At 41.2% G+C, this 18,097-nt stretch overlaps 1 protein-coding gene across 7 annotated transcripts in view; it reads left to right on the top strand.

Annotated features, from left to right (window-relative positions):
* The first annotated feature begins 11,024 nt into the window (after positions 1–11,024).
* The window catches only part of ldb2a (LIM domain binding 2a), a 115,964-nt gene continuing 108,891 nt past the window's right edge, over positions 11,025–18,097 (top strand). For 3 of the 7 annotated variants that reach the window (XM_015951150.3, XM_015951141.3, XM_070550257.1), the window contains exon 1: positions 11,027–11,317. In XM_015951150.3, coding sequence (XP_015806636.1) covers positions 11,186–11,317 — 132 coding nt within the window. In that variant the 5' untranslated portion in view covers positions 11,027–11,185. Of the gene's footprint in view, positions 11,318–18,097 lie in introns of all 7 variants that reach the window. The other 4 variants (XM_070550254.1, XM_070550248.1, XM_070550253.1 and 1 more) reach the window with 2 other exon arrangements.

Below are 18,097 nucleotides of genomic sequence, written 5' to 3'. Positions count from 1 at the left end.
TTCCCCATGCCTTTATTTTTTCAATGCTCCAAACTCTATTTTATTGCCTTTTAAACCATTATTTCTATAAATCTTATATGTGACAAAATTCATTTCTCTTGAAGGATTTGTGGTGTGGGAGTTTGTCTCTAACGGCTCCAGCGGTTCATTGTTTACCCTCCATCACCTGCAGAATCTTCCCCGTAACACACCGATAGATGGAGCTGTGGCTTCAAGGTGGAATGAAAGAATTGGAGGTGGAGAAAGAATCTTGTCTTTTTTTGGGCGGGTGGGGGGGACTTTCTCAACATCTGAAGTTGAGACAAGTCTGAAAAAGCCACTGTTGCTAAATCTACAGGGCAACTCATTAGCAGCTCTGATGTCCTTGCTTTTGTAACTGTGTGTGTTTACATTTGTTGTTGTAGAGTAGAAGAGGCTTCTGTGCATCACAGAATATCACCCGCATCTCCCTGAGGACGCAGTCACCATTAACTTAATGATGGCTTCTTGACGATTCAGGGGACAATAAGGGTTTTCCTTAGGTTTGTGGTCATTTTACTTAAAGGGACGCATAGACGTCTCAGGAAACACACTCTTGGGGTTGTTGTGTTTGTGAGTGAGGATGTTTCTGCAGCACATGTTGGTGTGCATGCATGTGCACTCAATTGTGTGCGTGTGTGTCTGTCAGGTTTCCTGCTGTGTGGTGCAGCTAGGAGCCCTAGCCAGGGTAAAATTCCATTCTCTCGGTGGAGCAGCATTCTGCATGAGCCAATTCCCAGGAGACACTGCTCTGCATGTCCTCCAGACAGCCGAGCTGAGGCACAGGCTCAGGCTCGCTTATTAACTGACCTGAGGGGGGCGGTGGTGGAGGAGGGAGGGGGGGGGGGGCAGAGATGGAGAATGGAGGAGGAGGAGGAGAGGAAGGTTGTGTGTGTGCGAGAGGAGGAATGGAGGGGGGGCAGGAGGAGGCGGAGGGTGGGGAGGGAGAGGGGGAGGTGGTGTTGGGAATTATGGTTTTGTGTGTGTGTGTGTGTGTGTGTGTGTGTGTGTGTGTGTGTGTGTGTGTGTGTGTGTGTGTGTGTGTGTGTGTGTGTGTGTGTGTGTGTGTGTGTGTGCTTGGGAGTGTGCGTGTGTGTGAGTGTGATCAGGGGTGATGGGTTGTGTGGATACGAGTGTATGTGTGCGCGCGTGTTTGTGCGCAAGTGTGTGTGTGTGTGTGTGTGTGTGAGTGTGATCAAGGGTGATGGGTTGTGGGGATATGAGTGTATGTGTGTGCGAGTGTGTGTGTGTGTGTGTGCAAGTGCGTGTGTGTGCATGTGTGTGTGAGTGTGTCAGAGGCAGAACTGGTTGGAAATATTAACTCTTTGCTCGCCGAGCTGCAAAAATTCAGCATAAGAAAAGAAGTGTGGCTAACAAGCTGCACTGGATGTTCGTATTCAGCGAAGGAACAATTGTTAAACAGGTCTGAAGGTTCCACAAAAACCTTATAGTTTTGGTATTTTATGAACTCTGAAAAAATTATTTTATCAACCTTGTGCATTGCTTCAGCCTTTTCTTTGTGTTTGGAGGCGCTGTGATGGTCTGCATGTCATCTTAGCACCTGTTCTCAGGATACAATATAATCCCATTCTCCTCCCAAGCACACATAAGCTATTTCTGAAACAGAACTAAAAGCCTCCACTTCTTATATTAATCTGTTTACTCTAATTTGTCATCCCTGTGTGCAAATATTAGTTTGTAGTTTTGTGTGTCGCTCTATAATTGCTTGACACAACTGGTAAACTCATTTATCACCGCGTTGACAAAATAGCTTAATTGAAAAGTGCTGTTCAATTCCAATTTGTTTAACTTAAATAATGAAATTAAATATGCTGCTTTAAAGTTTTACTTATTTTTATTTATTTATTTTTTCTCCATCCAGCAGCAAAGAGGAAAGGGTGAGAAAAAAAATCACTCACAGCAAAATGCAAATGAGCCTGGAAGCTATTACATTGCTAATGAGATTCCAACATAGAAGTTGCTGCTCTGGCATCCGGGGTATATTTCATCCATATTAGGAAAACAGTTGTGTGCTCAAAGTAGGGGACACACTTCCCAGTTTCCTGAATCAAGTTTGCTAGTTTGTGCTTGCGTCCACCAGCTGCCTCGTCTCAAGAAGCTGTTCTACTTCTGTTTCTCAGCAACATTTTTCTCAAATAATTTTGTCAATTTTGTGTGAGTTTTTTATGTTAAAATCACAATCAGACTCTTCTTCTGGTGTCAAAATATATTCACAAACATTCTGCATGTTGGAACTTGAATAAAAAAATTAAAAAGGAGCAAAGTTGATTGTTTACACCAGCAGCAGCAGCATCAAACAGAAATAACTTCATATTCTCACCGTCTGCTGTGTGAGACGTGTTGCAGGGTCCTCAGAACAGGAGCAGCCAGTGCGTTCAGGTGCAAAACCTGTAGGATGGCTGTGAGGGTGTGTTGTTGTGCGTTAAAGGTAGGTAGGTAGATAGGTAGGTAGGAAGATATGGTATGTTACCATAGTAACACTAAGTGGGAACCCAGCAGAAGCAGTGTCTATATGTGTCCTGACCCATTTCCAGTTTCACCCACAAGTGTTTTGTCTCCTTCACCTTGTCTCTTTACAGCTAGAAGCACCTCTCCCTCCTCATCCTTATTGCACTGGATGTATAGAACACACGTAGAAGCTTGGACCCTTCAGGAAAAGATACCTCACCACAAATGCTCAAGGGACTTTTGGCCTTCTGTTCAACTCATTTACCTTTTACACTATTCAGATTTGTCTTCACTGCATTAAAGCACAACATGCATTAACCAACAAGGGAAAAAAGAAGAGACAGAAAAGTCAAAAATTAAGATTTTTTCTTTTTCTTATCAAATGGGGAAATAAAATGTGTCCGTCTTCACCAAACATCTAATTAGTGGCTGGAAACTCACAAGTCTCTCACACTCTACTTTAGAAGTTATACTGACCTGAGACTACAAGAATAATAAACTCAGTTTATTTCATGATTATAGCAGCCGTTCACACTTGGTGTTCGGTGTCCTGATGTCTGGAAAACAACATCCATCCACATCTGGAAGAACACAGACGACGTTATCACCACCCTAACTGAACATCACAGTGGCTCACTAATGAGTCCGAAGTCTTACAGCCTGTCAGACCACTTAACATTATGTAGGAACGTTTTATTTTATTTTTTGCTTAACCCTTTGATGCATGAATTATGAAATCTTCAACCATGATTTTTTAAACATTTTTTTTTATTAATCTTTAGGTGTGAATGAAACAAATTTCATATTTACATATTTTTTGTAACATTTAATTTACACATACATGTCCACCTCAGTGGACAGCGTGCATTCTGAACATGACATATGTTGGCTTGACTTACTGAAGTCCAAATGGAGGGGCTCAGATGCAATAAAGTCTTCAACAGCTGTGCTTAGTAGCAAAAATAAATAAATAATTTTGAGTGCCTGTCCACTGCAGTGACCATTATGCATCAAAGGGATAGTCATGTTGTCAAATAATTTTATATTTAAAAAAAGTCACAGTTTTACTTCATGCGTTTATAAATATGGGACTCGGGGCGTCGTTATTCATGATCCCATATCTATGTGTTCATTCATGTAGAGGTAGGGTCACAAAGACTGTGGAAGTAATTCTTGTTAATAAAGCAAAGTATATATTCTGGCCAAGACCGTCTAAGAATATGTAAAGATTAATTTATTTTATCTATTGGTTACAAGTCCAAATACAGATCAAAATTAAACTTGTGTTTTATTTATAAAACTATTGAGCCACTGTGGAACGAACTTAAATCCTAACCCATTTCAAAATTACTATTTTCTGTCCTTAAGTTACAATAAACGTGCCCAAGTGTTAGAATCCTACGGGTCATTCTGTGGTCAGTCATCTTTGTTTTTTGCAGGTAAATTGGAGTTATTTTGGTTTAATAAACCAGACATGGTGTGTCACTCCTTTTGTCATGGCCCAGGGAGCCTAACACTATAAGAGTAAAGATAAAGATGTAAATGTCTGTGGACTGTTGCTTAAAAAGATGTGTCAACAACTCTTCTGCTTCTGAGTCAGCGATAATCAACCTTCAACACTTTGTAAATCAGATTGGCCCTTCAGGAAAATACCAAGAACAAGTCTTACAACAGCTCTAATCCACTAAATTGTACCACAGTCCTATAGCTAATACAGCCATCAGATTCACATTATATAATTGTTTATGCAAAAATATTAAATCAGATCTCTTGAATTTGACTTATGGACACATATTAAAGTTCTACAGTTGTTGCTACCAGTGGTGTTTGGGCTTGTATGTAGCAGATTTCCATGTTTGTACCTGGATGACTAAATATAAGGCAAACATTTAACAACTGACATTATTCCTGAAGCTCTATGACATTCTGGAGCTGCTTTAAGAGACTCTTTTTTGCATTTGGACTAGCTGTTTGCTCTTCAGTCTTCTTTGTATTTCTCCAAACAGAGGTCATTCAGGGTGGAAATTACTTCAGAAACCCTTCAAGAGTACAGAAACCTTACTAAAGGACTGATCTGACCATTTGGTGTCCAAAAGCTTTTCATTTTACAAAATCAAAAGCGTCACATTTGTGCTCTTTTAAACTAATTTAACCTAAGTTTTAATAGCTCAAAGGAAGACTTGAGTTTGCCATTACCATTTTGAATGAAATAATTTGTTGTTTTTTAGAGGATTTTCCCAGACATCTACAATAAATAGCTGGTGTGAGCCGAAGCTGTGAACGCTCTCTTCCCTCTTCTCTTATTCTTCACATCAGAACATCACTGGACTCGGCTTGCTCCTGTTAGCGATCATCTCTACGGCACAACCGGGTTCATACTGAAGTCTGCTAAATGAGCTGTTCACTTCAATGTACTGTGTTGCAGCTACACTCGAGTGGTAAGCGCTTTAGGCGAGCAAGCAAATCCTGTTAGAAATGTCAATTGAAAAGGTCTTGAGATATTAAAAATGTAGTTTTTAATTAAAGGTTTATTAATAGATTTTTCTAACTTTTTTTTTTCTTTTTTTTTAATTACCCAACCGGATGCCCGAGGCTTTTGGATTACAACTTTTATCTCACTCGATTCAGACTGCCTCTATTCAGCCATTTTGGATTAAAAGTCAGACTTCATAAATGCTGTTCATTAATTCTCAATGTGCGCAGTTAATGTGAGATTTGGTTGCATCGCTATTGCTGGTCTGAGTGTGTTTATTTTTAGATTCTTCTGGCTACTTTTCAGCCGAGGTCTGATCTGTAACAGAGGAGAGTGCGGAGGAAATCCTAATCTTTGTGCCAGAAAAAGATGTTCAACTACGCAAACTAATGTGAGGCAAATAATGATCAGCTGCATTGCAGGTGTTTTTATTTGCTGATTTGTTAATTGCATAGAGATGCATGCTTGTTTATTTATTTATTTATTTATTTTTTGCATAAGAAATCTGCTGGTGCCATAACTGGATTAAACGATTCCACCAAGTTTTAAAAAAAGAGGATAAATCCTTACTGAGTCTTTAACACACACCTGTGACAGCATAAATAATCACACACGATTAACAGTAAAAGTCTTCATAACTCCTCCAGCTGCATTTCTCTTTGTTCATGTTTTGTTGAGCAAAGCTGATGATGCTTTAACTTAATTTTTTATTTAATTTTGACCTAGTTTGCATCATTCTGAGAAAAATATTTCAGTTATGCAAACTATTTTGATGTTTCTCACATTTGATATCAGCATTATTATTATTCTCTCGATCACTCAGTTGAGTACTTTCTGAACTCTTTTTAGCGTTAAACTGACATTCTTAAAAAGCTGTAGTAGCTTCACAATTTTTTTCTGCAAGTCTCAACAAATCAAATAAAGCAGGTTCACATTAGAAACTGTCGTGGCTCTCTGAAAACCCCAGACTTGTGTTTATCCACCAAATCAAGAGCCAGTGTGGAGGCAGATGATCACTGATTGGTTCTCTGTGTGTCTGAAGGATCTCAAAAAAATCCACCCTTCTGACTTTTATTAAACTCTGTAGAAGAGTGGAAAAAAATATATACAGTTGTATTGTAACCAAACATTCAGTTGTGGATTTGAAAATTTCCTTTGCGTTGCCGACTCAGGTTGTTTTCCAGCACACATGGTGGGGAAATTTTCAGGATGTAACCCCCATTCTTCTTCTTGACTGAATTTAAGCACAACCACAGCCTCCAGGATGAGTTTTTAGTCCAAAAGCAGCTAAATCTTCATATTTACTGTACATACAGAGGATCTATGAAACAACTATAGTTGACAATGTAACCAAACATGCAGATATTTTTTTTACAAAAGTCAAAAGAATGACGAGTATCTTGTCTCAACTTCTGAAATAATTAGAAACTCAGCTGCAGACATTTTTGTGTTTGTGAGCCATGTATGTGCACCAAACATGGTGGACATACACCATAACAGAAGAATGAGTTAACACACTGAAAGATAAGTAGCTTTACAATGTGTCACTTTAATTCTGAAAGCTTAACCGTTTATAAAAGCATTCTCTGCATTTATTGTCTAACAATCATTAAATGCATATAGAAAACCATTAAACAGTGTCTGTCACACCCTGGCTTTAAATCTGGTGCATCAATCTGCTCCTCAGTAAATGCCAAACTTTTCAACAGTAAAAATCCCAAGTGTTACTGCAGGTTGTGTGTTTCCACTGCAGAAGAGCGAGCAGCACATATTCCTCCATCCTTTCGTTACAAATCACGATGCATAACTGCCATTAGCAGGACTGACCAGAGGCAAAATAAACAGAACAATAGCACTCATTCTGCTCATTAACTCCTCTCATGGATGCAGCTTCATTAACAGCATCAGCTGCTGAAAGCCCTGACTGGTGTTTACGTTTGGATGAAGTAGATCTTTTAGAAAGGATGAGGGTTACGTCTGGTTGAAACTTCACCTCTAGATGCCATTGACTCCATAATCCTGTTTGTCTAAAATGCATCAGTTTGATGTTTAGACTAAATGCATGTAAGCTTTCAAAAGCTGTTTCTCTGTTTTCAGCATGAATCGCCCGCCTTCTTTACATCTCAGAATTTTTGACCTTCAGCTGTAATCGACTCACAACTCTTTAAAAGACAAAACATGACCAAAAGCAGCATTTGCAATCAATATTGCACCTCTGTCAACAAACAGTGTTATTTTTTCCCTGTCAATATTCTGCAGCAAAAGTTTGAATACCTGTGGTTAAGATACGAGGAAAGGCTAAACTCTGTCTCTTTTTAAGATGCAGCACTGAAATATGTCATGTTGGTAGCTGAGAGTCACAGTCCAAGTGCTAAGAGACTGACTGTTGTTTAAAACTTTTCTGTTAATTAATAAAACTTAGAGACATGCAGATGGATTTTAATAGAGCCATCTGAAAAAAAACTTGCAATTCATCAAAGTTTGGAGTCGATCCAATTTAAGATGGCCACCATAACCAGTCGAACTTAGAAACGGGAAAGATGGCAATACAACAATTGTACATATATTCAGCAAGAATTATTAAAAGCTGAAAGTCAGTAACAAGCACCGTCATGGCTGCTCTCGTGGTCTGCCTGTATCTGTCCTGTCTATATGTGTGTGTGTAATCCTGGTCAGGCTGTACTGTGGAGTCAAGTTCCTATGCTCTGGAGCGCTGGCAATAAAATTCATTCTGATTCTGATTCTGATTCTGAAGGCATACTCCAAGTACTAAAAGGTTGCGCAAGATCTTGTGATCTTTAGATTTCACCAAAAATGGCTTTGTAGCCATTATTTGTCCATTTAGGGTCATTTAGGGTCATTTGATACTCTGTCCTGAAAAAGGCAGATGATGTGCATCTCTGTTTCTAACATACTGCATACTGAGATTAAGTCTGATTATGTATTTTCATCATAAATTATGTTAATAATAGTTTTTGCATTCACAAACTCATTTTCTAATTTGAATAATTTACCCCCTTATGAGTACGAGTGTTTCTATCTGCTAGTGGTGAAGATCCAGGAAAATGTTCTTTTAGGTTCCTCTTTGAAGGTGGTTTTAGAGACCGTTTTGCAGCATTTGACACCATCTCATCCCATTGCAATGATACATAAACAGGTTTGTCGCACAAAGATGGAAGACATTAACTAAAAGTATTTGCTGACATGCTGGGAATGTACTTTTAACATGATTTAAAGCTTATTATCTATTTCAAACATGAACAGTCAGAAACATATAGGTGCATATATACCGTAATTTCCGGACTATAGAGCACACCTCAGTATAAGCCGCACTGGGCTAAAAGCCGCAGATATCTACTGAATTGAAAACTTAGTTTAACAGAACATAGCTGAACTGATCAGCATCAAACAAAACAGAAAAGTTATTGATTAGTTTATCCATCGTCCTCCTGCGCACTGAAACCACTGAAGTCATCTTCAGTGTCGGAGTTGAACAGCCTCAGAAGAGCTTCGTCACATACCTTTTCTGTGGCAATGTCAGTATCGCTGTCCGTGTTGCTGTCATCATCCCGGGTGAAGCTGGGAAAACAAGCAGCAACATTTTACTGTGAAAAAAATCCTCCTGGGCGCTTTCCGTAGTACTCCTTTAACCATTCCTTCATTAGACTTTCCAGCATCCATCCTTTCTGCTTGACTAAAGCCGCACCTCATTATAAGCCGCATGGTTCAAAGCGTGGGAAAAAGTAGCGGCTTAAAGTCTGGAAAATACGGTACATCAAAGATTTACCTCTTCACTCGTCAGTGACGAAAGGGAGTCTGATGTGTTATTTTGCTGTAGGTTGAATGAAATGATGAAGTACACATTCGAAAATCGCATCCCCAGGGATTTTGACCCTAATGGCCATCTGTTGGTAAGGTCAGGGCCGTGATATACTTGCTGCTGCACAGTTCTGCACTGCACGTAGTACTGGAGTGTTCCACTAGGGCCGCACTAAACTACTCAGACCAGACAGAGAGCCGGGTTTGTGGGTACAACCAAAACAAACATGGTGTCAGTAGAAAAGATCAGTAACTGGTTAATTTTGAGTTCATTACAGAAAAAGAGACAGCTGCCAGTGGCGTGTCCAGATCTTTTAAAATTGGGTGGCCCATTTGAGGCACTACTTGTGCATGGGTGGCACCAATGGTTATGCTTTAATTTTTTTTTACCTCAAGCCTTTGGTGGCCAATGAAAAGCCCATTTAAAGGGAATTCAGTGTGGTGGCACCTGGGGTGGCCAATCAGATTCCAAGGGTGGCATTTGCTACCCCAGGCCACTCCCTGGACACGCCCCTGACAGCTGCAGTACCGTATGGTATGAAAGTCCTCTGATCCAGAGACGGAGTCACCATGGTGTGTCTCACTCGTTTGGTCAACTCCACCTACTGGGTACTCGCATATTGCAGCTCTTGGATGCATCACGTTGATTTTGGGGAACGTGCACAAACAATGATTCGAATCAATACAAGTAACGCATGGCAGCTATTGCAAACACATGTTTGCGTCATCAAACAGCAAGTATATCACGGCTCTTACTCAAACACAAAAATGCTGTGTGCTTGCAATGATTCAGGTATGTACTGACCCCTATTTCCAGGAAAAATACACACTGCAGGGCTGCCAACTTTTGAACATTGAAATGTGAGAGCTGGGGTTGATTAATCAGCATGACACATTGGAGGTGTGGCGTGAGAGTGTGTGAAGAGGGTCAAATACGTGTCTCACACTCAATGCATGAGAGTTGGCAGCCCTGACACAGTCACTTTAAAGCCGGGCGTACACTGTGTGACTTTTTCACTTTTTTGAGCTGATTTTCCAGTCGTGCGAGAATCCACGAGATCGGGGCGAGTTTTGCGCTGAGCGTCATGTAGTGTACAGGGGGTTACGAGAGGCGATTAACACCACGTGACCAGCTACCGATCAGCAGTCGTGAGCTCGCACAGACTTCTGGCGTGTTTGATATTTTGCTCGTCCCTCGTGAGGGTATCGCACTGTTGAAGCAGCGCTGCGAGCAGCTGCGACCAAAAAAGTATCAGAACCGCTCACGGCGCATGTGCAATCCTGCATCAACGCCGCTCGCTATTTCCCTAATAACACACGTTGTTCGTTTTTATTTCGACACATTTTTTTACTCACAAAGATTGTCAAGAAAGTGTGTTTGTCGTGTTCATGTCAAATTAAACTGATCACAAAACACAGATTTACTTTCTTTATTTCGTTTTCCTCATCCAACCCCAATAAATCCCTGTGTGTCCTCCTGCAGCACTCCCGGAGGACAACAGGCAAAACAAGACAAAAAAGTCTGACGTGTTGAGTAAAAAATGCTATTTTTAGCATATTTTTAGGGCCGACTTGTTGCTACCAGATGTACAGTGTGAGCAGTCAGGTCGCATGCGAGAACTGGGTCGTGCAGTGTGAGCGCATGACTCGTGAGATCTGCCCTGCGAGGAAGTCGCACAGTTTGAGCTGAAGCTGAGTGCTACGAGTGAAAAAGTCGCACAGTGTACGCCCGGCTTAACTCAAGTACTGGAGCATAAGGTTTTCATCTGGACTTTGAAAGCTTAGTTGTGACTTTTCTCTTTTTCAGCTATTTTATTGACATTTGACTGAAATTTCTAATTTTGTGTGGGTGTGTGAATGGGTGAATGCCTGGTTGTTTTGTAAAGTGCCTTGGGGAGTTGTAGAGCTCTAGAACATACATGAAGTCCATTTACCTTTATTTATCTATAATTAAGACACTTGGACCAAACCACTACAATCTACTAAGCCGTTTTGAGTGCTATCTTGACACTGGAAGTATAAAAATGGGTTTAATACTGTTTTTTTAATCCAACGTGTGTGAACACTGATGTCCAACAGAACGGTGACATGATGTTAGGCAGGACAACAATTCTCACAGAGAAACATGCACAACTTTGCAAGAGTGCAGCACCGAACGAACAGGAAACTGCCTTCCCTCCTCCCCCCACCCACCCAGCGCTCTTCCCCCTCCTCCCCATCCCCTTCCTCCCGCCCTCCAGCACCACGCTATAGCGGCGAACCAGGCAGGCCAACTTGCAGAGTGCAGCTCAGCCTCGACAGCGGCTGCTTCCAACAGGGGGGTCCTCGGAGAGCATCGCACTCCCATGTGCGCTTCTGTGCCCGCTGGATGTTGAAATCGCGCCGTGCGCCTCGCCAGGAGCCACCATGTCCAACCCAACTCACGACCCGTTCTACTCTTCTCCGTTCGGACCTTTCTACAGGAGACACTCGCCCTACATGGTTCAGCCCGAGTATCGGATCTACGAGATGAACAAGCGGCTGCAGGCGCGCACAGAGGTGAGCCTCGGAACCACCACACGGTCCCTGTTTTGCTATTTTAAAAAGGTTAAGTCGCGGTGCCCGGTATGGGGAAGGCGCGTTTGGGAAGGTCCGGTGCGAAAACGAGGGAGGGGAACGCTGGGGTAAGGCTGGAGAGGAAGATGAGCTGTGGAGGTCCATCAGTCAGGAGATACGGAGGCGAAAGTGTCAAACATTCCTGAGGTGAAAGTAAACAGGCATTTGGGAAGTCTGAAAAACCCACCTGAGAAGTGATGTTGGAGTAAAAAGTTGCAGATTTACTTTTATTGGAGGAAGATGATATTGATGAGAAGGAGCCAATTAACCTGCGCGTGACAGAAGTGTCACCTGAGCGCTACCTGAAGCGTGACAGCCCGGAAACTAAACAGCACGAATCAGATGTTTTTGATTCAGATCTTTTATAATGACAGAAATATAATAACGCAACATGCATTAGTCGTGTCATTCTAAAACCTCAAAAAGAAGTTTAAAAAGGTCAAAAAGACTGTAAAAGTGGGCAGTAGCACAGTCTCATGCAAAGTAACTTTTACTCTTCATATAATGTATTTGCATATATTTACATATTCCCTCCGTTTTAAACATATTTACATTCTGCCTTGGCTCTCTTAAAAAGCATCAGCAGCTCAACAAGAAAGTAGAGTTCCCTCTTCATCAGCTGCAAAGGAAACTTCCTCATTCAAAGTGTGTGATTGCACGAGGATGAATTAATTTCATGTAAGTTTGCTGATGCTTCAACTCACTGCGCGCTAAGCGTGTGTGGCGTTCAGTGTCAACCAGACCGAACCTTTGGTGATCCCACTGTGAGCTGCATGTCGAGCATCTGCCTTCAGCAGCTGTTCCGTGATCACAAATCTGCAGATAAAAGTTCATCTGACGCGTCACGTTCTGCTCCCAAAGGGAAGAGCGAAGGCAACGTAAATGCAATGGAAAGCATGTTTTTGCAGCTCTGTTGTGAATGTATGATATAAATGTTTATAATAACTGATCATTTGACTGATTAGTTTTAGAGTGTCTAGAATAGGTGAAAAAAAGCATCTGTTGATTTAAAAAGGCCACTATTCACCATGGCCACTTTAATTAGTCAAAGATTTGATATACAATATCTTAATTTTCAAGCTGATGATGAACAAAATTAAATGTTTTGTCTTCAGTTATTCGAGAAAAATCTAAATTTTCCTTCATGTTAACATTCATAACAATCATTCAACATTCCTCAGAATCGGATCATTTGTCTGACTTGGCAACCAAAATCTAAAAATGTTCTATTTGCTTTTACCAAAGAGAAAAATAAAACCTAGAATTTATATATTTTAATAGTTTTTAATTTAAAAGTTTTGTTTTAGTAAATTAAACTAATTAAGAACTAATTTGCATACATCTTTCCATACTAAAATAGGCATCCTTAAGAAACAAATAACCTTTCTAACATTTTGAAATGTTTAAGCTGAAGCCGAGTTTCCCTGAAGCAGATATTGGCGTTTTTGCTGTTATTTCAAACATCTTTAATAGCAGCTGAGTTACTGCAGCCTCCTGCAGAATGATGCTGACTTTCCTTAAGAGGAACTTGCAACTTTAAGCAGACCGACCAAGGCAATGCTGCTGAGATGCAGCAGCCTCAGTCTGATGCATTATTCATTCGGAGCCCCAGTGGACCTCAACTCCTGTAGCACACATATCCACACACCAAGAGCAATCACTAACGCACACACACGCATAAATGCATGTATGTACTTGTGCAGCCATGTTGCAACCAAGACACACAACAGTTTTAACCTTCACCTTCTTAGACAAAAACGATCATAAAACAGTCATTTATTCCTGTTACTGTATTTAAAATCTCTTTTTCTTTCCTTTTTCAGCAGTCAGGGTGTGTTATATGTCTCCTCAGCGATATATTGTTAGATTAAAATACAGACAGAGATTAAACTACTGTAACAAGGGAGGAGTTGTGTCTTATAGCTGGAAGATAAACAAGCATTTGCAGTTTGTTTGAATCCAGATGTGCCTTATAACCCAAATCACGCTTCTAAAGAAAATTGTATAGTAATTATCCTCACTAAGGCAAAACCACGTCAACTCACTTAAAAATGCATTTGGTGAAAAATAATGTTAAAAGGATCTCCCTCAACAAATATGAAGCCCAGCGTCAACAGAGGGAAGGAGAATCTGAAACTTTCCTGATGAAGCAGGCTTGTGGTTGTTTACTTCCTGTGAAGCGTTGTTAGCTGCAGGTCCCTTAATGATGATGCATTTATGAAGAATCATTCTGCAGCCTCTTTTGTCACCGTGCTGCTGCTGCTGCTGCTGCTCAGACCATCTCTAAGACAAGAAGTCAGGACAAGATGCAGGGTCGTGCAGGTGGTTTTACAAAACACAACGTTTGCAGTCATTTTTCTGTGATTATAAGAATCTCAGACTTTTTAAGAAAAAATATCACCATTGTTCTGTTTGTTGATCTATAAATAGGCTGCACTTCTGAGTTTGAATAGAACGTAATTTCATTGTTATCCTTATTCTTGTCTTTTTAGCTACATATGTTTTTTTTCTCTCACCTGATTTCAACTTATCATGTAAAAAATTTTCCACTTTTTTCAGAAAAAACACCAATTTAAGTGATGTGTATCGGTTACATGAGCCATGATGGATGGCTAAAAATGTTTTTAAAAAACATTTTTCTATTCCAAACCAAACTAATTATCTTCCAACATTTGAACCCATGCATTGACTTTGTCTGTGGTAATAAACACTGTAATAAAACTTGTGTAATTGAGTCGCAAGTAGCCTCAGTATAACAAATGCCATTGAAATCACTGCACAATTCAATTCTTCACCATTCATCCTGACATTATATATGTGGAAACCTCAAAGAGAGATTATGGTTAACATAAAAAACATATTGTTGACCAATGTCATCATTTTGAGACACATTTCTAATTAAATATTTAATATTTAAGAAAAAAAATAAATATATAGTTGAGAAACATGAATTGTTTATAATAACCCGTGTATGTAATGGAACCATATCTTTACATGGTTTTAGAAGCAATGACTGGTTTGAATTAAGTAATCATGGATGTAATAGTGAGTTCATGCTGGATTTTAATGACATTATTTTTGTAAAGAGGTTTGGTTTAGTTTGTTAAAATAGTATGAAGGATTTTACTTGTGCAAACAGCTTAATGCCGTAACGGCTGTAAGAAAAGCTCTGAGCAGACTCAACGTCAGGCATTCTGGCACACCGCAGAGGAAAAATGACTCAGAATGATTTGCTTTCCTGTCGTTTTACGTTGGTTTTTAATGGGGAACCTTACTATGGCTCATTCTGGCACAACCTTTTGGTGGTGTGCTCAAGGACTCGACTGAAGTCAGGCCAATGATTGAAATTCCCACAATTGTCCTGTTCATGTGTGGGCCTTTTAATACTTGGTGCAAAGTGGTGCTCCTGCTGACTGGATGGTTGGATGAGAGTTTCGTACTAACACAAGGAACTGTTGCATGGATGAAAAAAAAATGTTGGTGAAAGAAGAAAATAGTTAATAAGATGCTAATTCATCAATTGACTACTTTTTGATCGCTTGCGTTTGAATAGAAACTTTAAAGCAGGGCGTTTTTGTGTCAAATGTTTGTCTCCTGAATGTTTATAAAATAGAGAAATTTTAGGTTAACCAGAATAAACTGATGCTGAGTTTCATATTCACACTTCTTGTAATATATTTATTTAAACCCATATTATGCAGCACTTATGTTATAGGTGTCTAAGTTGTATTACTAGGATAGGGAGATTTTATTGTGTTTGTGTAAATAAACATTAGTCTGCTCATGATAAGATTTAGATAAAACTGGAGGAATTGTAACACAACAGACAAGCTACAATCACAACGGATGCTCAAAAAAAGGAAATCAGTTTAAACATTTTGTGTTATTTGAAGATTTCTGCCCCAAAGTGCAACTTAATGGTCAAAGATGGTCCAAGATGGCGCCGTCTGTTGTGGCTTGCCGTCTGGTTTACCGTTTGCCGTTTGTGCTTTTTGTGCTTTTGTCACTGTTTTTGAGTCTCCCGGTGGCTGATTCCTGTCCCACCCTCACCTATGACCGAGCTACTCTTCTGGATCTCCGGCAGAGGTTCGAGTCTCTCCAACTTCACTATGCCTCATTCAAGCAATCGTTTGGGAGCCTGTTTGATGGAGTTCCGCCCTTCCTCCTCTCCTTCGCCTGCAGCCTGGTGAGGCCGCGGTGGAAGCGGCAGCGATGCGGCAGGCGGCAGGCGTAGTGGCGCTCATGGCCAGCTCCGAGGTTCCTGGATGTGCCAGTCCAGTGGCAACGTTTCTTCTGGGGTTTGGGTCTGGTTGCCTGATGATTCATCGGAACACAACATCCAGTTTCTCCGCAGGCATGACAGCGATCCTGTCAGCTGGGGATCTTAACGGAGGCGTCGTATTGGCGGGGTAAACTGGAGGAATCTTACCTATCCTGTGAGGTCCGGCGAAGAGCGTCCTCGCCCTTGTTTGTCCTCAACTTCCTCGTCTCCTCTCAGGATTGCTCCACTCAATGTTCGTTCGCTGGGGAATAAAACAATGCTTTTAAAGGATTTTTTTTTTGTTCTGCATGACGGAGACGTGGGTCCCACCGGGTGAATCAGCGACACTTGCTGAACTTTGTCCGTCAAATTGTTCTGTTGTGAATGAGCCCAGACTGTCGGGTCGAGGTGGGGGCCTATTGACTATGTACTCGTCCTCCCTCCCCCTCAAGCGCCTCCCGGGCTCATCAACCCCACCAGCTTCGAGGTTTCTGTTTTTGAACTCAGTCTCTCCCCTCCAATTCTTTTTATTCTGTGTTACCGACCACCAAAATATAACTCTGCTTTTATTACGGACTTTTCTGACCTTTTAGCTGAATATCTCCCCAGGTACGATCAAGGTATTATCCTTGGTGATTTTAATATTCACGTTTGTTGTCTGTCGAATCCTCTGGTGAGAGATTTCTCAGATGTTCTGGTTTCATTTGGCCTCCAGCAACTGGTCAATGTTCCTACTCATGAGCACTCCCACACACTGGATTTAGTTTTATCATTTGGACTGAAGGTGCAGGACTTGGTTGTTCATCCTGTCAGTTTCTCAGATCATTTTTCTGTTGTTTTTAACATCTCTGCCATGTTGCCTGTGGTGAGAAGGCAAGCTCCTCTCTAGGCACATCTCTCCCTCCACGACTGCCTCACTACTGTCCATCCTGGAGGTTGAATTATCCAATCCTTCCTCATCTGGGATCACCACGGATGTGGATGGGCTTTTAAATTCTTTTAATTTGACTTGTTCTGTTGCCCTAGACTCAGTCGCTCCCCTTAAACTTAAACGGAAGAAAACCACCTCCGATCCTTGGCTGAACTATGAAACACGCCACCTGCGTTGTAGGGCGCTGGAAAGAAGGTGGAAAAAGGACAAGCTACTAATCTCACATCAGCTTCTGATGGATGCCCTTGACCTGTATCAGAGAAGTGTTAGATCTGCCAGGAACAAATACTTTGCATGCATAATCTCTCAGCATCAGGGTGACCAGCATAAACTTTATAGCACTGTCAATTCCATCTTGTCAATAACTGAACCTGGTAGCGTTGATCCCTCTGTGTCATTCTGTGCTGAGCTCCAGACCTTCTTTCTTCACAAAGTCCGGGACATTAGGGATAGTCTTGTGCAAAAAATCTGGCTGTCCTGATGTACCACCAGCACCTCCCTCATTCTGTAACTTTACTCCCATATCTCTTAGTGAATTGTCAGATCTGATTGGAAATATGAAACCAGCAGGTTCTCCTGAGGACCCTCTCCCCCCGAGGATGGTGGGTGAGATCATCCCTATTTTGGGCCCCACAATTTTAGACATTATTAACTCTAGCTTGGCCACTGGGGTGTTTCCTACTTCTTTTAAAAAGGCGGTTGTGCAACCAATTAAAAAAAAACTGCTTTAGACAGCTCAAACCTTGCAAACCTTTGGCCATTCTCCAAATTACTGTTTTTGTCTAAGGTCCTTGAAAAGATTGTCTATTCACAGATTACAGCACACATGAATAGCTTTTCTCTGGTTGATGTGTTCCAGTCTGGGTTTAGGCCAATTCACAGTACCGAATCAGCCCTTCTTCGCGTGACCAATGACATCCTGGTGTCTTCTGACTCTGGGTCGCCTGTTTTGCTCCTTCTATTAGATCTTTCTGCAGCATTTGATTTCGTTGACCACGATATTTTGCTGGATAGACTTGAGTCATGGGTAGGGCTAAGGGGTACCTCACTTCAGTGGTTCTGCTCATATCTGTCAAACAGAGTTTTCAAGGTTCAGTTGGGTAATTGTTCCTCTACATTCCTTCCACTTCCATGGGGAGTCCCGCAGGGATCTGTGCTTGGGCCTCTCCTGTTTTCAATTTACATCCTCCCCCTGGGTTTCATCCTTAGGAAATATGGCCTGGGCTATCATAGTTATGCAGATGATTGCCAGATCTACCTGGCTTTAAACAAACCAGGCTCCCTCTCTCTTCTGGACCAATGTTTGGCTGAAGTGAGGGTTTGGCTTGCCAACAATTTCCTTAAGCTAAATGATTCTAAGTCTGAGGCACTCCTGATGACTCCTAACAAAACCACACACGTATCTTCTGATTTGGCCTTCCCTTATGACCTCAAGCAGTGTGTTACCAACCTGGGGGTGAAACTGGATACACACTTTTCCATGGGCCCTCAGATTAACGCAGTGGTCAGTTCGTGTTTTTATCAGCTGCGC

The sequence above is a fragment of the Nothobranchius furzeri genome, chromosome 1 (assembly GCF_043380555.1).
Source record: "Nothobranchius furzeri strain GRZ-AD chromosome 1, NfurGRZ-RIMD1, whole genome shotgun sequence".
In the NCBI taxonomy this organism is placed as follows: Eukaryota; Metazoa; Chordata; class Actinopteri; order Cyprinodontiformes; family Nothobranchiidae; genus Nothobranchius; species Nothobranchius furzeri.
Note: the sequence above shows the minus strand (reverse complement) of the source record. Positions and strands in the feature narration are given on the sequence as shown.